Genomic DNA, 23,796 nt, shown 5'->3' on the forward strand with positions numbered 1-23,796 from the left:
TGTGTAATGTTACGTCGAACTGTTACAGCCCCTGCACATCTAAATACTTGACAAGTTAAGAACGTATTCGTAGAACAAATAAATCCCTTAAATAAATGTTATACTCCCTGCTTCGTTATACTCCCTGAGCAATTGTAAATAAAAACTAAAGGTGGATTAACAAATAAAATTAAGGATGCATTAGTATGCCAAATATACTGACTATTACACGTAGTTATGTTATACCTGCAGTGTGGTGCATGTTAGGTGTCGCGCTGTGGTGTGGTGCATGTTAGGTGTCGCGGTGTGGTGTTGTGTTGTGTTAAGTGTCGCGATATGGTGCACCACCACCATCTAGTCATGGTTATCAAAGGTGAACTCTTAAAGAAATAGATGTTTAGCATTCTAATCTTTGACAGAACGCGGCTCTAGGCAGCTCACAGCTCACCCCCCCCACCACCACCACCTCGTCATGGTCATCAAAGGTGAACTCTTACAGAAATAGATGTTTTAGTATTCTAATCTTGCTTTTCTATTTGACAGAACACAATTTACGACTTGACGACTCCAAGGCAGCTCACCCTCCAACCCCATCACAGCGTCATAGTCATCAAATAAATAAGAATTCGACAAAGTCAATCCAGCTCCTCTACTTGACAACACGGCAGCGAGACGCTCATCAAATGGCACCACAGAAAACGAGAGGAAAAGACACGGAGAAGTAACACAGATCTATATAAAACTCTTATTTAGCCTAATTTTGTTTCCCTATTTACCAGAATACAATATTGTGGCAGCTCACCAAATGGCATCACAGCATCATCAGCGTGCCTGGACCGCCAAATGCTGGAAGCTCGGAGCTTCGAGAAGTGCACCTTCCCCCTCCGCTGTTTCCGTCCTATGTGTCGCGTCAGACTGCTTGCGCGGGCACTTACTCCGCCTGAAAAAGCGGGCACTTACTCCGCCTGAAAAACTAGTACGCAGTGTATCATTTTCATTTTTTTTTTTTTCTGAAACTACTTTTGTATTTATTTTATGTACTTTATATTTTTGTTTTCTATTGTCTACTTATTTTCTTGTATTTGATTTCATGATACTGATTTGATGTTGTATCAATTTGATTTCATGATACTGATTTCATGTTGTATCAATGTGTGCCTATCGAAACCGTGCAAAAAAACTGGTACGTAGTTTATTATTCTTACTTAGTGTTTCTTTCTTTACTGTTTCATATATTTTTTTTTTTCATAGTCTACTTTTTTTTTTTTTTTTGTCTACTTGTTATCTTGTATTTGACTTCTGTATTTGATTTCATGGTACAGATTCCATGTATTTTATATATGTGGCATCTATCGAAATCTATTTTATCTATTTTGTCTGGTTGATATTGTCGACTTGCTCTCTTCTATTTGACATCTGTAGTGATGATATTGTCTACTTGCTCTCTTCTATTTGATCTGTAGCTACGATCAAAATTTATTGTCTGTATTTTGTCTTTTGTTTGATAACAAATTATCTATTTGCGCTCTTGTTTGATTTTTGTATTTGATTTCATGATATTGATTTAATGTTGTATCAATGCGCCTCTCTAGAAGTCAAATATTCGTTGTATTTTTTTTTTTTTACTTTGACATCTGTAGTGTAGATGATATTGTCTACTTGCTCTCTTCTATTTGATCTGTAGCTACGATCAAAATTTATTTTATCTGTATTTTGTCTTTTGTTTGATAACAAATTATCTATTTGCGCTCATGTGTTTGATTTTTGTATTTGATTTCATGATATTGATTTAATGTTGTATCAATGCGCCTAAATGTTGTATCAATGCGCCTCGCTAGAAGTCAAATATTCCTTGTAATTTTTTTTACTATTTTTTTTATTTATTTTTATTTATATTTTATTTATTTTATTTATTTATTTTTTTTTTTGGGTTTAACGTATTTTTTGTTTAACATGTTTTTGTATATAGTTTCTAAATTATATAGTATTTTTACCTTTTTAATAAAACTTCGTCTTTTTCAAATAGGAAAACTTCCTAAGTTTATTTTATTTTTCATTTTTTCATGTCTTGACTACTTTCTTGCTTATTCTTTCATGTCTTGACTACGTTCTCGCTTATTCTTTACGTTTTTTTTTATTTCATGGCTTTACTTTTCATATCTTGACTACTTTCTCTAGCTTATGCTTCTCGTTTGTTTTTGTTTTCCATGTCTTGACTACTTTCTTTTTTTCATGTCTTGACTACTTTCTCTTGCTTATTCTTTTCGTTTTTTATTCATGTTTTATTTTTTTTTTCATGTCTCGACTACTTTCTCTTGCTACTTTCTCTTGAATAAGCTTATTCTTTTCGTTTTTTTGTTTTAGTTACTTTTTTCATGTCTTGACTACTTTATCTTGCTACTTTCTCTTGCTTATTCTTTTTCTTTTCTTTATGCCTTGACTATGTTCTTTCTTTATTCCTTTTGCATATCCTGCTCTTGTATGTGTTCAATTATATCTCTACTTGGGTTTTATTAAAGTTTTCTTTTTATTTCCACTTAATACACGTTACTAATTGTGTTGTACCTGCAGCAGTGTGGAAGTTTTTGCTTTTTCCTTACTGAAGCGTTCTAGTCTTCAGTTTTTATTCATTGTCCTGACTACAAACATGTTTATTCAAGTTATCCCTATTGCCACTTCAGTGCAAGTTAGTAATTCTTTGTGCTATACCTGTGGCCTAATATGAATGAAAGTTTCGCATCTTTTCCTTACTAAAGCGTCCTAGTTTTCTTATTTAAGAGAAGTCTAGGAATAAAAGTTTTAAGTAAACTGATGTCATTATAGTAGTACCTGTAGTCTGAAACATGATGATGAAAATGGTGAACAGTATAGTACATACACACTTAGGACCATATTCTGAAACACTTCTGCACCTCTACTACTTTCAGAAGGCTCTAGTTGAAGTGACGAGCTTTTAAGGAGAGAGAGAAAGAGAGAGAGAGATTAATAATAAATTGACAGGATTTCTATTCAATTAACAGGAGGAATACATTTCAGAACCCAGCAAGTCATCTCTGTGGCCTTTGAAAATAGTCGTTATGAGAGAACAAAGCGTTTCTGAACACGGTATTTAGGGCAACTGTGTACAGGAACGTTCAAGACGCTGAATCGTGATTGAAATGCGATGCAGTACAATCCACCAAGGTCTGGGACAACTGTGCAATGGAACGAGTGAGGTAGTGGGAGGTGAGCAGCGAGTGGCGGTGATTCTGTCAATAAAATGAGTTGCGGAGGGGCGGCGGTGGCAGCGCTCGACTCGTGACGCGAGGATGATGGCTTGGCTGGCGGACAATGAGCCTCCCGAGAACTCCCGAGCACCTGCGAGTAATGGAAGGCGTGCGTCCCTCCGCCCTCAATGGAACCAATTCCAGGACGGGGATAAGGAGGAAGAGGAGGAAGGCCAGGAGGAGCAAGGGGAGGAGGAGACGATGATGGGAGAGGGACGAAAAGGGACAGTCTTCTCACGAGTAATAAACACAAATGACACAAACGGATCCTCTTGTTTTCATTTGTTTTCAGGTGAATAATCTTTTCAGTTTCTTGTGTGCTTATTAAGCATCGTTTTCTTTCATTTTCATTCATTCGCTTCCATTTTTCACATTAGTCGCTCATAAGTTGTGCTTTTCTAAGCTTTTATTTAATTCATATCAGCTCCCTCGCCTTACCACAGTATTACGTGTACTACTCCTCATTACTCTCTCCGTTTATCCATCTCCATGCACTCCTCTCCTTTATTACCCCCCTAACTGAACCCTGACTGAACCCTCCTAACGCTCCTCGTTACTCCAACCGCTGTATTTTCTCTCGCTCGCCCCTCGTTCCTTCCTCGCCATCTCATTAAAACCCCTTCATTCTTCCTGGAGTGGCAATGACCATGGGGAAGACAAATAAGCGACAGTGGTTTTTTGTGCAAGATTTTTTTCCTGTAAGCAAACGAGACAAGCTCCATTCCTCCCGCCTCCGGTAATTGGTCTTCCCGCCATAAGTTCGTATCATTTCTTCCTGCGCAGACGTCAGGCAGGAGACGCACCACCTCCCGCCCAGCTCCAGAGCTTTAATGAACTTTTCCCGTGATGAATTGTGGCCTTAAATTCCTCGGGCGTAACGTGCGGTGGGATACTTTCTATTCTTCGCGCTAAATGTGTGACGCCGGACCATCACTTCTGCTTCTCCTCTTCCGCGACTTCTCCTTCCGACCTCCCCATTCCTGACGTCTTGGCACTACTACAGTTTCTTCTCATCCTCCTTTCTTCTCTCGATCTCTCTTTTCCAACCTTTCATGTGACTGAACCCTTCCTTCCTCATCCTTCTCCACCTACTCTTCCTTATTTCCCTCACAGTCACCTTTCACGTGTCACATTCAGCGTCTAATCCACAATTCCATCCTCTTCTGCCACTTTCTCGTCTCCTGTCTCTCCCCGGCCTGCCTCTCCCCCTACCTTCAGTCCGGCATCTACCCCTCCTCCCCTCTGCCCCGGCGTATAAGTAACCAAGGCCTTGATGATGTTGAAAAATGAGTCCAACACTCATTCATTATGGAAGAGGGAAGGAAAAACTCGCGTTCTTTCTGTGAAGTAAATTAAAGTGGTCATTTTTGCTCTGGACCTTTAATTACTTTTGGAATGGCTTGCCTAATTTAAATTTCCTTTTTTTTTCTTTTTTTTTTTTGCCAAATAAGCGTATACACATTAATTTTCTGCAAGGGAAATCACTATACACTGCAAATCATTGGCAGAACTAAAGTAATAGTCAAATAATTTCAAGCAGTAAGGAAGAATCTTTCCAGTACGATGCTGGAGTCAGGCAGGCTGAGGGACGCTAACCTCCACCACCGCTACACAGGTCCGAAGGGTCGCTATCCACAGCTGCTGTGCTAAGTCTGTTACGGACGCGGCACACACACACACACACACGAGATCGATGCGTGAGTGAGAGCCATGTCTCACAACTACTCTTCTGAACAGCTCATTACTTACACGCTGCTCGGCTGATACACTGTCCACCTGCACACGTCAACAGCATACTTCACGGGACCTCAAAGCCATACATCCTCCGCCACTCTCACCGCCACCTCTATCAGCATCTATGGGAGGAAATTCGAGTCCAAAGCTTCCTTGTGACCGGAATGGAGCTTCTCTTTTCAAGCATCCCACTAAGCTTACTACATAAACGAACTCCTGACTGCCTTAAACTTGCGTGGCTGCAGAGAGTGAGGGTCCTAATCCTAATAGCGAGTGTGGCGGGGAGCGGGAATGAAGGCGCCCCAGGTTCTCTCATGAATACCTTGCTCCCTTGAGAAACACATCAAAGCCACTCAAACAAATTCCGTTGAGAGGCGGCACGCAAGATTAACCCAGAATCGAGGTCGTCAGATCGTCATGAAACAGAATCGACGGTTCAATTTTCGCCAGACCTCATAAGCGACTCGTCTTTGTCTCTCCGATCACTGCGCCGATACGAGCTGACTTTTCTCTTCACGCGAGTAGAGTTAACAGCCAAAATTACATAAAACATCAAAAAGAAAGACTGTCCAATACAATTCCTATCCAGCGGCAGCGAGAATCAGCAGAGTAAACAAGGGAGAAATATGAACACGCGTCCTGTAATAAACTGGAGCACCGGCTAAATCACAAGGTGCCGCAAAACAAACTGGTTCTTGGAGCGGCGAGTGAATGACGCCATAAACAAGACAGATAGAAGGCAAGGATGCATACATAAAGCAAATGAAACGATGAAGATTAGAGAGAGAGAAAAAAAAAAACAAAGGGCAGGATAGCTATTTATTCCAGTGACGGGAAGCAGAAAGGAGTTAGTTCATAATAGGACATAAAGAAGTTGAGAGATGAAAGAGGAAAACTTTGAAGGAGGGAAGGAAAAAGTAATGAAAGAAGACTGGCGCTATGAAGGGTCCTTTCGCGATGAAGAGCGTCACGGAGGACCAACTGAAAGATGAGACCAAAAAAATTACAAGTTGATGAAATTTCTCTCTCTCTCTCTCTCTCTCTCTCTCTCTCTCTGATGTATTATGGAGAGAAATGTAAGAAAAAAGACTGGAAAAAAAACTAATCCATTACAAAAACAGTGGCAAAGAGAAAAGTAGATACAGTGGAGGCAGATGATGAGGAGGGAAGAGGCCGCAGTAGAGAGAGAGAGAGAGAGAGAGAGAGAGAGAGAGAGAGAGAGAGAGAGAGAGAGAGAGAGAGCAGCAAAAAGAACACTAAGGAGGCCACCTGATGAAGGATGGGAACAGGCAGGAAGAAAAAGAAAAAAAGAAAAAAAAAGAAAAAAAAGAAAGAAAAAAGAGAAAAGAAAGGAAGAAAAAAAGGTAAATTGTAAGAGACTCCGCTTGAAGAAGAAACTATATTAATAAACGCAAGAGATATAACAATAATTCTGAGAAAAGAATCTGCTTAAATACATACAGTTGTAAAAGAGAAGAGATCAATTTCAAATCAGTACGATGTTTAAAGGAAGAATGAAGGAGGTAAAACTTAATATAACCTGAATAAAATACAAGTATAAAATTTAAGGTTTTATAGATAGCAAAAAAAAAAAAAGAAATAAAAAAAGAAATAAATCAATAGTGTTAAAAGGAAGGAGTAAAACTTGCTTCATAACATAAATGATGTGGATAATTGCCTTGCATGACTCCTGAAGACCTGGCAGCTTTGGTCACGGCAGCCAAGTAAAGGCCACTTCAAAGGGAAGGAATACGCCTCCTCTCACTCCCCTCACACTACCTCACTCCTCCACCCAGCCTCTCCTTTATTGTTTATATCTCATTAAATTTTTCCACAGCCCTGCCATTCCCTCTCTTTGCTCTCCCTTCCCTACCACCTCTTCCTTGCATCCCCTCCTTGCTTCCTCCCTCACTGACACTCTTTTCTCCCTCACCTCATCTCTCCTTTAATTCCTACCACTCTTCATTACTTTCTTTCTCTTCCTTTTACTTTTCTTTTTTTATTCCCTTCCTTCTTTGTCTACTCTTAGATAATGTAAAGTTTGCAATCTCCTTATTTTTCAATCTCTAACACATAATTATTCCTCTCTACCGTTCCCTCTTCCATTATCATCCCATTCCTCTTTCTCTTCATATCATCAACACTTTAGAAAACTTAAGTGATGGCTGTAGTGATGTATTCTTCACTCCCAGAATCCTTTTCTTTTCCTTCCCTTTCTCTAAGACATAAGAAGATAGACTAGATCCCAAGAGTCACCCAAAGGCAGAGTAGGAGCCATGAACTTCTTAATCAGGAAGAATAGAATAGAATAATGGTGTGTCCAGTGCAAAGTTTCTTCCCTGTGTGGACTACAAACCCCAGACTGAGGGATGACCACTGCAGCAGACCAAGAGTGACAGACAATGAGGTACAGCTTCCCTGGACATGTGGCTCTTGCAACATGGTAGTTAATTGATTAATACATAATGATAATGTGACTGATTCCCATCTCAGCTGATTGCCTATTAAGTTTTGGCCATAAACTGTGCCAGGCTCTGGCACAGCTATCACAAAATGATGTGCTGTGTTCTGAAATGCCTGTGCTAAAACAGATTTCTTTCAACAGTGTTGCAATCTCCTTAATACTAGACTCAAGTGGCCTTTCCCCTCTGAACTGTGACTGACTGAGTGTGGATGACTGTGGCTGTGACCAGCTGCTGTGTGAGGGTATGTCTTGTGTCTGAGTGGCTCATCATCCTCTGGGGACTGTTGCCTCCTGAAGCAAGGCAGCAGGGCAGTGGAGAGCCAGTCCTGGCACTGGCTGGAAGGAATTTTCTCATCACTTCACAATGAAGGAAAGGAAACACACAAGTCATATGGATTTACTATATTTTTTTTTATAAAATATCAGATCTTGCATGTCAAAGATTTAAAATGGAACCAAGATAACTTTTCTATGTGGACTGAGAAATGAGAAAAGAGCCAAGCACGAGTGAGATGAGCCGGGCAGCCACTGGCAAAGTCTACCCTGGGCCACGCCTCATCTCACTCCGCACTCTCGTCTTCTCCTTTGTGCAACCACACATGCGGACGACAGAAGCACTGCATCACCAGGAGAGCAAAGAATCTGTGCACGGGACTCATCTGGGCTGGCCAGCACCAAGCACAATGGGGTGCACAGTGCGCCCCGTCACAGCACGCCAGGGTGCACAGTGCACCACCACGGGACGCTAAGGTGCACGGCAAGCCACCATGTCATGCAGGGTGCACAGCGTGCCACGCCACAGCACAATGGGACATGTTACAATTTGACCGTCTTACTTTTGGGTGTGTGAGCTTCTCTGTATGATACCTCTTGTTCCCAGTGGCATTAGGTGCTTCAACTATATAAGGCCTCAGCGTGATTGTAAGTGCTTCTTAAATCACTAGGGCATTGCAACCAGAGAGGAGCATAAGAATTAAAATAGGAACACTATCAGCTGACCACTCTACTCAAAGTATGCACTTGTGGGAACCTGAACTTTCTTCTTGAAGTACTGAAGTACTATAATGATATCTATAAAAGAGTGTAAACATTTAAGTCATGGTAAATCATCTTAATTACATCATAAAGGCACTCAAATCATTACAAACACAACAAAAATTACATATCAACAAGCTCAATATTATACCCTTATTAGTTCCACCTTATCCTAAATCAATGAGCATAAGTCTATTGTAGTGTAGGTACTCTCATCCTATTCGTTACACTGGTATAGATTTGTTGTGTGACAGACTACAAGGTAAGCACCAATGAACAGACACTAGTCATGTGTTAAGCTACAGTAGTCAGTTAGTTTTGCACAAAGGTTGCCAGAAGACTCCTGCGATCCGCAGCAACAGCAGTGGCGGCAGCGGCAGCAGCGGCAGCCCACTGCGCCGCGCAGCATAGACGGCCTAACCTAATATTGCAAGTCTACTTCTCCAGCAAACTGGTATTTGTTACTTTGGGACACTTGTGTAACAAACTGTTCCTCAGTAGCCTTCCCTACATGAACGCCTCACCCGGGGCTGTGAGTGACTACCAGACTGTCTACCACACCTCTACCATGGGACAACTACAGTGATATGGCATGGATTCCCTGAAAATTTTGGAAAAAACAAAAGGCCAAACCTGCACAAAGACTGCAAGGAGATGCTCTGATCTGATGAAGGTAATACGTAACTAAAAATGAAGCAAGACTGCATACATTGACCCACAGTTCACAATACTTTAATGAGCCTGCATAAATGTCTAATGTTACAACGCGAAATAGTCCAGAATTTAGCAAAAAGTGACGTTACTTCCAATTCAACTGATAGCACTGTCGCCTCATGAGGAAGACAATTGTTTTGGCACATACACAACAAGCACATGGAGGAGCCTCACCTATCAGAAAGTTAATGGACACGTACTGCAGTGCAGGGAGTTTGCTGCTCCCTGCAGCTTCAGTTTGCCACGGAGGATGGAATCAGTGATTGGTTTTATTTCTTGTCTAATACTTGCTTCTGGGAGATCAAAAAATTTAACTTACATATTAGTTGATCACTTATTGCAAACGATTAAAATTATTTACAAGGACATTCATTATACAGTATTAAGGCAGTGTTTACTGTGTACATGTTCAAACAGAACACAAGCTACTCTGTGAAGAGTGTAACATTTCAAGTCAACTTAACACTGTCTACATTGTCAACTGTTTTCCCTCTCACAAACCTGACCTTGTGACCTCAGGTGGGAGACCACTCCCTCTCTCTGGGCACACCATTTAGCTACAAGCTCCCTGCCAAGTACCTGCCCCAAGGTGCTGCCTGCACAGCCTCCCTGTCACACAAGGATCCCGGCAGGTACCTCCCTCAGGGCACTGTCTGCACAGTCTTTCAAACACACAAGGTCCCTGCCAAGGATCTGACCTGGGGTACTGCCTGCACAGTCCACCAGACACACAAGGTCCCTGGCAGGGCAGTGCCTGCACAGTCCCCCAGACACACAAGGTCCCTGGCAGGGCAGTGCCAGCACAGTCCCCCAGACACATAAGGTCCATGGCAGGGCAGTGCCTGCACAGTCCCCCAGACACACAAGGTCCATGGCAGGGTAGTGTCTGCACAGTCCCCCAGACACACAAGGTCCCTGGCAGGGCAGTGCCTGCACAGTCCTCCAAACACACAAGGTCCCTGGCAGGGCAGTGCCTGCACAGTCCCCCAGACACAGTAAATCCAGCAGACTTGATAGCTAAATAATAATGCCCATCAGACAGCTATAATATATTCTTTGAATTCAATATAAAATAGACCTCTTTTATTTTTGCTATATACTTGTGTATACTGCATATCTATACAAGTTGTGGGTAGAGTAATACACAAAGCAGAGCCGAGCAACAGAGTGGTGCACTAGTACTGGTACCATGGCTGCTTGCGCACCCAGCGCAGCCTGATGCCGGCGTCCGTGCGGATCTTGATGGAAGCGGCCTCTGCGGCGCGCACTGTCTCCTTTACCGACTGCATCAGGTTCTGCGCGTTGCCCACCAGCATCTCCGTGGCCTCCTGGTCCTCCTCTGAGCCTGAGTGAGCGAGAATGTTACTACCCACACTGCTGCCTCCTGTCTGAGTCTTGCTGTTTGACTCAATTATCAAACTCTTTGCTTTGGATTAATGTGAAATTTGTGAAGCAAATGTTTCCATAAAGAAAGTAGCAATGAATATCATGTGTTAGTTCAACACTGAAGATCTGTCATCTTGTCTACATTAACTGATGTACTGCAATGGAGACTCCAATCTCCAGTTTGTAATCAAAATGAGGCTAAACAATTTTAATGTGTAAATGTTGTCCTTTCTCAAAAAAACAACAATAACAGTCAATGTTATTTTCATTTCAAACTCCGATACCAAAGCAACATTACAACAAAAAGTGCAAATTTGAAAGCTGAAAAGCTAAATTACTGTCAAATTTCTTCAGCCATGTCATCTACTGTTAATGTGTCAGCAACATCACACAACACAACACTGCACTGCACTGCACTGCACTGCTCTCCAGGCCAGTGCGTTCCTCCTCACTGACTCACACAACTCTACTCTCTACCTCAGAAGTAAAAAGATAAAAAAAAAATATGAAAAGGAACAAATTATTCATGTTTGTTATAGAACTCAACACAAACTAAAAAGAAAGAAACAAGGCTGGCTTTGTTGGGCACAGGTGAGGGAGGACTGAGCCTCCGCTCTGGAGGCTCGGCCGCCAGTGTCCGGCTGCCGGTGCTCAGGGGAAGCCGCACACAAGTGCTGCTTTCAGCTTTAGGTCACACACCTATGCTACCCCTCTCATTCATGACAGCGACCCGTATTATTGTCAACACGTGAGAAAAATCATTCTGGGCACACAAGGAATTTCACTTCAAGGAAACTGAAGTAAACAAACCATATAAATGTTTATAAATCAAGCAAGAAAATGTTCATGAGAGGTCTTGTGCTCCCAGAATGATCTTACACACCACAATTTATAGTTTCCTTTAACTGCAAGTAAACTAATTCTTTGCTAAGTTCACACAATAAGTTAAGTACACTCTAAACACTCAAATGGCAACACAGTGTAGCAAAGAGTGCACCAAGCACACACTGCACACTGAGGTGAATTGAACTGCAACACTATCATGCTGCTGGTACTGCTACAGTGTGGCACGCTACACTGGCAGCACATGGACACACATACACACACACACACACACACACACACACACACACACACACACACAGTGCACTACCACCATACTTACTGGACCCAATCAGGATCTCTGAAAGGATCACCACGCATGCAAGAGAGAGGATTGAAATAAGTATCAGGAATTGGAGTTTGCCATTATCTACCTCACATAAAGAAAATGAACCATTCTTCTTCTACTGGAGGACAACACTTATGACAAGACAAGGATGGATCACAACAGTATAGTCAACAGCCTACAAAGGGTAACACTGAGTGGCTCTGCTCCCTCACCAACTATCACCTATTGAACACAGACTGTCAACAGTACACCACAGACTGACACACCAACAAACACTTGCACAGACACAGGTGATGCACTTGTTCACGCCAAGCACTGAGATGCTACGTCACGGAGGACAAAGCTGACGCAATCAACCTAAGCTGCCTCACCACTCCACAAAATCTTTCAGCTGGAAAGAAGAATGAGGGACAGAAAGACCAGAAACATTTTCCCAATGTAAATGAGCAATAAATTCATTACATACATACAAGATTTACCAGCACAGTAAATCCTTCTACCACTCATAGTAACTGTGAACTTCTATTTACTTTGAGATGAGAAACATTGCCTGAGTCTTAATTAAGGTAAAGCCCCTCGGCAGCACAGCACTCCACTCACGCCAAACACGGGAGCAGTATTAGAGAACACCTCTCAAGAGTCTCCTCTGAATCCACTTCTTTGTCAATGTAAGTACAGTTAAAAGTTAATCATTAATTTTGGAAACATGCTGTGAATCCAAGCCTTGGTAAACTGATGCTTCATTCATTACAGATAATAATAATAATAATAATAATAATAATAATAATAATAATAATAATAATAATAATAATAATAATAATAACAACAATAATGATAATAATAATAATAACAATAATAATAATAATAATAATAATAATAATAATAATAATAATAATAATAATAATAAGGTTTTGAAGTGTTTTTGTTACACATGCATTACTTCTCAATAAGATCTTCAACTGTTTACTCAACTTCAAAAGTCATCACTACCATAACTCATGCCATAAATGGGAACACTCATCTACTAGTGACTCCTCTAAGGAAAAGTACATTATATTCAAACACTAAAAATGTGCATTCTGTAGTGCTTCAAATAGTACTTGGACTGGAGTTCTGAGCTACAGGGCCTCAGACCTCTGGAGACTGGGTTAGGGCAGGGTGTGAGGTGGGTCTGATGGCAGTGGCTAGTGCTAACTTGCCTCTTACAGATCTCACTGTCTGTCTACAACAAAACCATGAAGGGAAGGCACTAGTGTATGCCACAAGGGGCACACTTCAAACTTATGACCTGATGTTACTGCACAGTGGAGGAGAGACTGGCTAGCACTAAAGACCTGTGTGTGGAGCAACGGGGCAGGGGTATCAGGGGTATCAGGGGTATCAGACGGGAGTGAGTGGGGCATCACAAAACAGGCAATCAACATTGTATCTTTACCGATCTCCGATTCACGTCGAGGGAAGCACTCTGTGTTATGAAGTGGAAAAGAGAGAGAGTGTAATAAAGACCAAAAAAGCTGTTATATGCACAAACGAGAACCAAACTCAGCTATTAAAGGGTGAAATACAACACTTTTATATGTATATTCACCAAGGACTCTGCTTTGATTACTACAGTATATCTAACTTGAACACAGTACTATCAAGTACTTCTCACTAAATCAAGTCTTCATTATATTAAGGCTTTACTACATCCAAAGATATATATATATGTATATATGTATATATTTAATATTATATTATTACTAAGAAATTTGCTTTCTTAACACATGAAACAGGAGAAAAATTACATCAACATAAAAAATACAATTCTTGTAAGAAAATAAGATTTTTGGAATAGATTTGCCACACACGATGACACAGGTGGCGCTTTTCTTAATGCAAACCATCTTTTGTTGTAAACACCAGTTCTGGAAAGCGATCACTTTTCCTTCACTGAGTTTTTAATTGAATTAGACTCATTTTATTCATGATGTGGGCACATAAATAGAGAGTAAATAAAGTATTAAATCTCCTGTCTCTTGTGAGATTAATGAAATGAGTGGCTGCAGCCAACTAGTGTTTGTTCACTCCTATGAAGCTGTCAGGCCGCTAAGCCAGTACTCACTAGGGACTCACCAAATGTCAACCACAACACTGGTGCACACTCTCTGAGCTATGAGGTGCTTTATGTTAGGAAGTATTTAGGTAGGCATCTATTAAGTAAAGAATTAGTTCTAATGTGTAGTTAAGTGAACACTGAGTGTTGACGGCAACAAGACGGCCGCCCATTTGAGGCGCAACGCTCTTGACTATCTATCGTGACGGACCTCTGGACGTCACAGAGCCATCTTGCCAGGAAAGAATGACACCTACACCAGTGCTGATCCCATCATTCCTGGCAACACTGGACTCAAGTGTAGATCTTGTTTAGAGGAAGCACATGGAACACACAATGTGGACAAAGCACAGACAAGTTCATGGTCACAAGACACACAGTGACACAGAGACACACTTAACTTTCCTTGTACCACAGCTGTCTATCTGTTCAGGTCTCTCCTGTACTCCTACTCAAGTGCACCTACAGCCAACGAAAGTGCTCGTCTATGACTTGAAAGGACATTTTGCAGTGCAGACCTAACCGCTTTGCTTCGTCACTGATCAAGGAAGCCGTCGCCTTGCTTCTGATGCCATTCATCGTCAGCCTGTGCACTTCAAACACTACTCAAGTCTTTGCTACAACTCATGATCACTTCAATTTCCTTCAGTCAAGAGAGATTTAAGTTACTTTTATATCACTCTTTAGGAATGAATGTTTAAGAGGGCACAATGTGCAGCAAAGGAAACTGGCGCATCTTCAAATGATAACGAGCTTAGTGGGTGAGCAAAATGAAGCCGGCTGTTAGAGAAACCAAAACCTGTAAATCACACTGCTGTGGTGCAAGGAAAAGTTCATGGTTCATGTTTGTTTGCATTATAGATGTTCATTTATGCCATGAAGGACAATATGGATTCATGATTTTAATATTGGCATTAAGGAAACAGAAAAGTTCAGTAAAAACTTCCTTCATCAACCTAAGTAACACCTGTCATGTTTGGACTTAGTGCCTGACACTTAAGAGTTAAGGGTGGCCAGGGCAGCGGCTCAGGGGCGCAGCACGCTGACGAGCAACACTTACCCTGAGCCCCGAGCATGGTGGCCTTCACTGTGGACAGGATCTTGAGCTGCGTCCCAATGGTGGGGATGCGTTCACACACTTGCAACAGATTCTGCACAAAAAACAACACACAGTTAATAACTTTTCCATCCATAGAGTGCATCATGAGTTAACATTTCAGTGGCTCAAGTTTTACAGACTCAACTCCACAACTATGAACTAAAACAATCACGACAAAGACAGACTAGCGAGAGCCTCAGCAAGACTCACCGTCCTCATCCTCTTGTCGGTGCACTCCCTGGCGAGGTCCTTGGCCAGCTGGGTCACCTCCTCGGAGGCCTCGGCGATGGCCTTGGCACAAGCAATCAGGTCTTTCTTGGTTCCGCCCTCGCCCCGGACTAGCTGTGACAGCTGAGCCATGAGCAGCGCCATCTTCTTGGCGGCTGCAATGATCTCGTTGTCCCTTGACGACCACTGCTTCACCTCCTGGTGCAGGCCGTGCGCAGCCATCTATCGCAGGGAGCCACTCATTACTGTGTGCACTGCTGTGTCTTCCCAGCACCAGGTGTCAGGTGGGGTGACACTATGGGTTTAAGGCTTAACAATTTACTTCAAAATCTTCCTCCCTATTGAGTTACTGAGCATGAATGAGAAGGAAAACAGGGAGGAGAAGACAAGGGGGCTGGACTCACCATGATGGGCTGGTTGGGCTGCGGCACTTCACTGAACATTTTGGTCTCCTCCTCGTCATCAGTCTCTGGTGGAGGGGGGCGGGGAGGAGGAGCCTTCTCCCCACCAGGCAGTGGGGGGCGTGGTGGTGCTTGATCTGCCAAGCCACAGGGAAGCTTAGTGAGGCAGCCAGTGGTGTGGCACAACACAACATAACACAACACAACACAACACAACACAACCAGTGTCACACATAGAAGCTGCGAGTGCAGACACCCACGCTGACGTCACAGGAAGCAAAACAGAAAGTACGAGTATCATAAAACTGTTCTGTTAATTTAAGACTATGAGAAGCAATGCCCTACATATTATGTACAGTGAACTTTATGACTAACAGCAAAGTATTGGCTAAATCTTTAGTGACTACTGAACTCAGGGCAAAATTCAATGTATTTGACTTTATTACAATAAATAATAAGAGCAATACGTCTGCCATGATGTGCTCAGCGTCCATCACAAGTACTACACAACATTACTACCACGCAACATGGGACGCATGCACTACACTCTACACTCTCCATGCAGCACATGCAGCGAGCAGCCACAGAGGCAGCGGTGGCAGTGGCAGCGGCAGCAGCCACCTGCCTCGCACCTCACTCCACATCTCACAACACAACCATGCAGCAACAACAACGCAACACAGTACATGTTGCCGACGCGTGACGGCTGGAAGAAAATACTCATGGTTCACCAAATGCAACAGAAATAAGCTGAAACAATAAATTCATTGAACATTTGCAGCGGCAGAGGCGAGGCACTGGCGGCCTCTTCTCCAAGGCAACGCCGGACATGCCATGCACAGCTGCCACTCGCTGACAAGGGACATGAGGAGCAGCTGGAGTGCGGCAAGATGCCAAGATGGCAAGATGCCAAGACAGCAACAGTACGGAGACAGAGGAGAAATACAAGGTTGTATACGGAAGGGGTGGTGCTCTGTCCTGATCACTGTCTTTCAGCAGCACATTCAATGGTACTCAATTCACATTCAAAGTATTCCTGACACCTTTGCAGTGATCAAGGCATTACCAGGCCAAGTAACAGCCCTTAAAGCATTACCAGGCCAAGTAACAGCTCTCAAGGCATTACCAGGCTAAAAAATTACTTCTCAAGATATTACTGGCTAAAAAACAGCTCTCAAGACATGACAACCACTTTTCAAGACTTCTTCTTACAAATCCTGAAAGCAAGAATGAGTCAAGTGAAGGACTACATGACCAGGAAGGTGAGGCACGAGGTGTGTGAATACTGACGACCCGGTACAGAGGAGCTACCAGTACAGGGCAGGACGGGTCCCTCACTACTGGGGCTTGCACAAATGTAGGTCAAGCTGGCATGGCAGGAAGTGATTGGACAGGAGGAAGTGTTGGCTTTCTTCTCATTGGCTGATGTCTTTTTTAGAGAGCTACATACAATTTTGTTTACACATTTTGTACATATAACAATAAATAGATGATCAAAAAGAAACATCATCGAAAAAAAATGTTTTGGTATCACTACAAACTCTCACTTCAATGGTGCTTTCATCATTTTGATTGAGTTTTCATAAAATGGGTTTTGATTCTTTAATATTACTGTTCCAAATTCCTCTATGGACAATGTTTTCCTTTCTGGTTTTCAATGGCCACGCGAAACACTGTCTTGTGCCAACACTTCCTCCTCAAGACATGATTATAAATGCTGCATTCCATTATGGTGTTGCTTGGGACACTGTACAACAACAACCTCTGTAGCAGGGGAAAGGGTCCGTGGGCAGCTCATCGTCTGTGTAGCTGTCATAGTGAGTCTCTGACGGCTCCCCTGGGGAAGGAATGGCCTCAGTGCCAGCGCTTCACAGGAACTTGTGCACCGATTCTCTCATCACTAAACTCAACTCCTCTAAACAATTCAAATTAAGCTATTTCATGTCTAATAAAATTTCAGCCAGATTATTTTTGTGACAAAATGCAAAAACTGAATTTTAAGAATTTAGATTATATCATCCAAATATGAGATACTCTTAATGATTAGAGGTATGACAATGTTACTAAGACTGTATACAATGAGCCACAAGTGCCTGAGAAATGTTGGAGTAGTACCTCTGCCCCATCTGTGCCCAGCCGCTGCCAGGCCGGCATGTGGAGAGTGGAAGGAGTGAGGGTGGTCCAGGGCAGTGCTGGGGGCCACACCCGCCCCAGCCTGACCACCACCACCAACAACACCACCACCAACTGAAGCCAAGTGAGACGTGACCAGGTTGCACCACCACAAACATTATATACAGCACCCAACACAACACTATGCTCATCACCACACTAGAAAACAAACTTTTAAATCAAGGATCATTACTTTCATACCACATTCTTTCTGGGAATTTTGAGATGACAAGTTTAATACTCAAATATTACAGGGTTGTTACCAAACAAGGGAGTGCCGTTAGTACCTAGCTCAGAATACAGAACAGGATGGGAGCCCGGCACCGTGTGTCCATTGCTTGGCCCAACATCTGCAACAGACCCAAACACCTCTGTACTCACACACCTGACTCACCGAGACAGCCTGCCATTGCCCCAGTGCTCAGCCATCACACCTGTGTATGCTGCTCAGCCTCTGCCTTACTAGTGCTGTCACTAAGTAACTAATTACACCCTCACTGCTTCAAGAATACAAACACAAAAACACCTGAGTCTCCCTCTCTGTGCCAAGGCAGCATTCCCAGACAGGGGGTGGCCAAGATGGCATTCATACCTGACTGGCTCAAAACAGATCTGTCATCTCAAGCTGGAATGCTGGTTAAGTTGAATTTTCAGATTATATTTATCCTAAATTAATCTGTACATGAAGTTTAATCTTCATAATTACATAAGAAGACTTTCTAAAATATGCTTTATCATTTTACAAATCAATAATTCTTAAACTCACAAATTTGAATGCCAAAACACTTTCCAAAAGGGAACCAAGCTCTTGGCAGCCATGAGACAAGCATTTACTTCTCTCTGCACACACACACACACACACACACACACACACACACGGCAGTCAGAGTGCCACTCTCTGAGTCCATGATGCACCATGCGAGCACTGAGAGGTGAAGTACCTGAAAAGCAAACCGTGGGTAAAAGTACACCAGAAAGTGTCCATGCCAGCGGCCAAGAACAGAGAAGCTCAAAGCCAAACACACAACTAATAAAACCTCATGTAATGCGTCCCAAAGGTCTTGCATAATGACGATCTAAGTTTTCAGCTGCATAGATTCATTCCTGAAAGAGACAATGAGCGGTCATCACCCAGCATGCCGGAGCCTGAGGGGCACCGCCGCCCTGGCGCAGCGCACTGCTGGCCAGGACGGTGCAAGGCTGCTAATGCTACACAGGGGTGGCTCACCTTGCAGATCTCCATAGTAATAGGGAGCTTGGGGAAGAATTATTGAAATGCAATTTATTCAAAAGAAAACCTTTTTTATAACAAGATTTAGAAAAATGCATTAATCAGGCAATGTATTTAGCCACAGCCAATATTAATACCTATATGTGTTTAGTAAACTATTTAATTAAGTTTTCAGATAATTTAATTCTTGTTTAAGGGGCTTGCCGTGAAGCAGATCCCTCATTGTGTGTGTTCCTGCATCACCTCGTGCCACCGCCATCAACCAAGTGTTACTGGAAGAATCTCTTCACACGTGTAAATACAAAGTGACATTCTGAAGGGTGTGCCTCACAAATTTCATTCACTGTTATCCTCTGAATATAAAACTCTTGATCATTATTTGTATGTGCAAAAAATTATTATGATCATGTTTCTTTATCCATATTTTTGGAAGTCAATACAAAAATAAAGTATTCCATGCTTTGAGCTGCTGGCTTATGCAACAGTGAGGGCACTGACTGTGCTGAGAAAAGCCTCACCAAAACCTTCCTGGTGAAGGACATCACTACCACGGGTGAAAAGTTGTCTTGTAGTGACGGGGTGCGATTGTCAGCAGTCCAGAGGCTGCAAGAGTGACACATGGTGCTGGCAACACTGGCACGAGGTGCACATAGGCCGCCCTCCCCTGACGTGTTAGTGTGCTGGCTGTGGTGGCCAAGACACCAGGATCATTGTGTTCACAGGAGAGCTGAGGTGTTTCCTCAGTTTCTCAGTTTATCAAAGCAATATCAATAAATGTTAAGAGGAAAGACCACTTTTGTGGAAAGGTGTTGACAGAATGGGGAAAATAAAATAATTGATCCTTGTTTAAAATAATGGAAACAAGAGAGTTATTTGAACTGAAAAGCAAGGACAATCAATGACAACAACATTGAGTCAGCATTAGCTTCATATATTTATAACGGCCATTGTGCCGAGTCGTCCCAGAATGTGGGAGGCTCAGTATGGCCTACCACACGGCTCACTAGACTAACAGGGGCACCTCTCTGGACAGGATGAGTTCCCTCATCTGAGAGCGCACTACACAGCCACACAACACTAGTACAGGGTGCACACTGCCTACCTGCCGCTAGTCTGTCATCTCTCTAAGGTACTCTTTACTCAACACAGTGCTTGTATAAGCCTTTACTCAACACAATGCTGGTATAAGCTCCTCTACCACAACTCACTCAACAATACTGTGACATGTACTGCAAAACATGTGGTGAAGTGAAGCTTTATTTTGAACATTACGTAGTACTGTGCTACTCAGTGAGCAGAGTTCCACGGAAGTGGGAGGCTCCTACAGGATCACCGTGCAAAACAAACACTCATCACAACGCACGCCTCTCTGCGACCTCTAATGCTGGTCTGTGCAAAGAGCTGCTGCCAGACAGGCAACACGCTCTCAGTGGGTACATCTTCTACAGCAGTGTTTGCACAATTCTGATATTAATGACACTCTCCAAGACTACAAAGGAAGATGTTCTGAAAAGCAACTTTGAGTTACCAAAGACTAAGACAAAAGAGGATTAGTAAATTTAAAAGAGAATGCCACAAAGCCGTTAATCCACACTCCTTTAACTGAGACTTGCATAGTACTGGAGTATTTAGTGACCACATAAAACACTGACACAACCACTCAGATTCACCATTTAACAAGGCTTTTAATAGCAACACAGGGGCCACTTCACGTCCATCAAGGGCAGACACAGACTGTGGGTTATGGTGACACACGCATCACTTCAGCCTTGACAGTGAACCAACACCAGCACTGCGGGGACGGCAGTGCTGGGAAGGGGCCGAGACTCGGGCTGTGAGGCGCAACAACAACCAATCTGGTGCACGGGTTTGGACTGAACACTACTCATGTGCCAGTGAGGCAAGCACGCGTCATCCCGACCCCTTTAGGCTCCAACACCGCAGCACGTCACACACAATCCATGCGGAACACAGGTGCTCTGGCCCTCAGAGTGCGGGTGTGTCTGCCCCACCACAGGCTCACTTTGCCTCACTGTACTGCCAAAGCCAAGGAGTTGCACGTCTGATTGCCTCGCCCGGGGCACTGAATCTCTGAATCTCAAGGGACTGTGACTTCACTCTTCACACAGGTGTAGGGTCTCCACTGGCTCAATTTCTCCTTGCTACAAGAGGGTATTGAGCCGGGGAAGGTCCACACTAAGGATTACTGAGGCAAACTTCCAAGACTGAGTTCACACGACGTGACACCACGCGTCCCCGTGCTTATCAGTGCCAGGCTTGGTATTTTAAATGTTGGATTACAATAACTCCACACCCTACACCTCCACACAGGGTCACTGAGCAAACTGTGCCAGCCACTCCCGGCCAGGCGGTGCACTGACTCTACCTCTGTCGGGCAAGTGGATGCCCTGGTACTGCGAGGGGGTCAGCGCTCTCTCCGGCTCCCCAAAGATTTTCATAAAGTCCACTTTAAAAATGTCATCATCTAGGTCGATTTGAGGAGGAGGCGGTGGACGGGCAGGGGCCGCTGTGAGGGTGAAGGCACACACATACTAGACACCACTCTGTGCCGGGTGGCCCTCACTCCTCTCACCTCTTACACACACACACACACACACTAGACAACACTCTGTGCTGGGTGGCTCTCACTCCTCTCACCTCTTACACACACACACTAGACACCACTCTGTGCCAGGTGGCTCTCACTCCTCTTACCTCTCACAAACACACCAGACACCACTCTGTGCCAGGCGGCTCTCACTCCTCTCATCTTTCACGTACACACACACACACACACACACACACACACACAAAACATCCCTCTGTGCTGGGGCCACTCACTCCTCCCACACACTCTTCCTGACACACACACCTGACGTGAATTGCAACAAACACCAGCAACAAACACTCCATCAGATCCTAAGCCAATGGAGTCCCACACTTGTGTCTCCTCCCACAACATGAGGTAATCACAGTAAGGTAATTTGTACTGGCGCTAAGTTCCTGCAGGCCACACTAAAATGAGCTATACAGCAAGCCGGCTCGAAGCCCGCCACCCGCCACACACCCCACACAGGAACCCTCACTTAGCACTACAGTCAGACACGGTGGCTTACCTGTCTCATCCAAAAAATAATGTGGCGCTTGAAAAAAATGTGGTTCAGTATTACTATTTTGTCTGGCGGAGAAAGGGGAAGCTAATCTTGGAAGGGTGTAAGTCAAGAGTAATAACTGACATGCAAATATTCTGCCTCTAATTATATGAGCTATCCATTTACCTAAACATTTCTCAAGTGAAAGTTGAAGCTATTATGTCAATTATCACAATATCTACCTTAGTACCTCCACTTTAATGTCAATAAATAAACACAAAATGTCAGTAAATTGATAAATGAACAAAGTCAGCATGAAGTAAAACCTGTAAGAAATGAGGAACACACCTCCACCCAGTGCTATCAATGCTGATACTATCAATGCACTGGTCTGATCAGTGAGGAAGCACTAGTCTACCCTGCTGGTGATGCCGCTAGTCTACCCTGCTGGTGATGCCGCTAGACTACCCTGCTGGAAGTGCCACCACCAATGCCACCTTACCATTGAGGGTGAGGGAGGACATGTCGGGCGGGGGCGGGATGGCTGGCTCATCGGGATACACCATCACTGCTCGTCGCACCTCGCCCACTGCACTCAGCAGCTGTGGGAACCAGGAGTGTGTTAGGGGATGCCAACACTGTCACACTACAGACACTGATGAAAAATGATGATAACAGTGATTCACTCAACACCCAACACCAATACCTGATCACACCAGGAATGTGTTGGCACCCTGCCAGCACTGCCTCACACCTCATTCCAGACAGAGAGTGGTAACAGTGACTGACTCAGCACCTGACACTTGATCATTCAAAGACACACACACACACACACACACACACACACACACACACACACACACACACACACACACACACAGGAGCCATGTGATACCACCACCAGGGATGTGTCAGGATCCTTCCAGCCTTCCCCCTCACACCTCACACCGGATAATGATGAACAGTGGTGACACTGATTGAACACCTAACACTTGATTACACACACACACACACACACACACACACACACAGAATAAGACTGCCTTTTCTCCTGCCATGTCAGGTAAAGAGGTAACAACTCAGTGGCTTGGATGTGTACCTTGTAGCTCTGCCAGGGTATACACAAAGCCCTGCCCAAACAACTTCTTCCTTGCCAGGCACTCAATCCTACCTTCCTGCTGTGCACAGGACACACTCACCACTGCCAGGCTGCCTGTGAACACAACCTTAGTACCAAACTTGAGGTTCCTTAAACACTAACATTCATGACCCTACAGTACAAGGGCATGCAAGGTCTTTACAAGGTGCAAGACAACAAGCAGACCTTGGCGGGTCTGTGAAACACTGTACTTGGTGCTGACGGCTACAAAAATTTTGGTATTCATCTCCTTCCAATCTGCATTAATGTACAATGATTAAGAGGTATGATAGGTGAAAAATGACATCAATGTCTACCAACAGAAAGCTAGGATAGCCTTCCCAATGTGGTGGGAGGAGTGGCGGTGTGGGTGGCTACAGTCTGGGGAGGGACGGACAAGACACTTTCTCTTGTCCACATCTGGTGCAAAAAGAAGACTCTGGGTACATGTGTACTTATATACAACAAACATGGTGACTCAATGACTACAGAAAATATGTGTAGTAAAAAGTGGGTGTGGCCGTGCAGTGACGGCAGCGGTGGACAGGGAAGGCAACGAGTCAAACTCAACAGGAGGCACTCACTGATGTG

The 23,796-nt window shown here is 43.7% G+C and overlaps 1 protein-coding gene and 1 long non-coding RNA gene across 17 annotated transcripts in view; both read right to left on the reverse strand.

Moving 5' to 3' along the window:
• The window catches only part of LOC135090518 (uncharacterized), a 95,453-nt gene extending 89,254 nt beyond the window's left edge, over window positions 1–6,199 (reverse strand). For 2 of the 3 annotated variants that reach the window (XR_010262027.1, XR_010262026.1), the window contains exon 1: window positions 782–6,199. This is a non-coding gene — a long non-coding RNA (uncharacterized LOC135090518). The remainder of the gene's footprint in view (window positions 1–781) is intronic. The other variant, XR_010262028.1, reaches the window with a different exon arrangement.
• Window positions 6,200–7,830: 1,631 nt separating this feature from the next.
• LOC135090487 (vinculin-like) overlaps window positions 7,831–23,796 on the reverse strand; it is a 57,212-nt gene continuing 41,246 nt past the window's right edge. Inside the window, exons 15-25 of one of the 14 annotated variants that reach the window (XM_063987255.1) lie at window positions 22,570–22,669; window positions 22,092–22,118; window positions 18,032–18,094; window positions 17,688–17,819; window positions 17,335–17,409; window positions 15,576–15,709; window positions 15,154–15,393; window positions 14,905–14,995; window positions 13,185–13,214; window positions 11,744–11,761; window positions 7,831–10,537 (exon numbers count right to left, since the gene is read on the reverse strand). In XM_063987255.1, the coding sequence (XP_063843325.1) occupies window positions 10,368–10,537; window positions 11,744–11,761; window positions 13,185–13,214; window positions 14,905–14,995; window positions 15,154–15,393; window positions 15,576–15,709; window positions 17,335–17,409; window positions 17,688–17,819; window positions 18,032–18,094; window positions 22,092–22,118; window positions 22,570–22,669 (1,080 nt within the window). In that variant the 3' untranslated portion in view covers window positions 7,831–10,367. Of the gene's footprint in view, window positions 10,538–11,743; window positions 11,762–13,184; window positions 13,215–14,904; window positions 14,996–15,153; window positions 15,394–15,575; window positions 15,710–17,334; window positions 17,410–17,687; window positions 17,820–18,031; window positions 18,095–18,972; window positions 19,000–21,361; window positions 21,503–22,091; window positions 22,119–22,569; window positions 22,670–23,796 lie in introns of all 14 variants that reach the window. The other 13 variants (XM_063987257.1, XM_063987258.1, XM_063987256.1 and 10 more) reach the window with 13 other exon arrangements.

This window comes from Scylla paramamosain, chromosome 35 (assembly GCF_035594125.1).
Source record: "Scylla paramamosain isolate STU-SP2022 chromosome 35, ASM3559412v1, whole genome shotgun sequence".
In the NCBI taxonomy this organism is placed as follows: domain Eukaryota; kingdom Metazoa; phylum Arthropoda; class Malacostraca; order Decapoda; family Portunidae; genus Scylla; species Scylla paramamosain.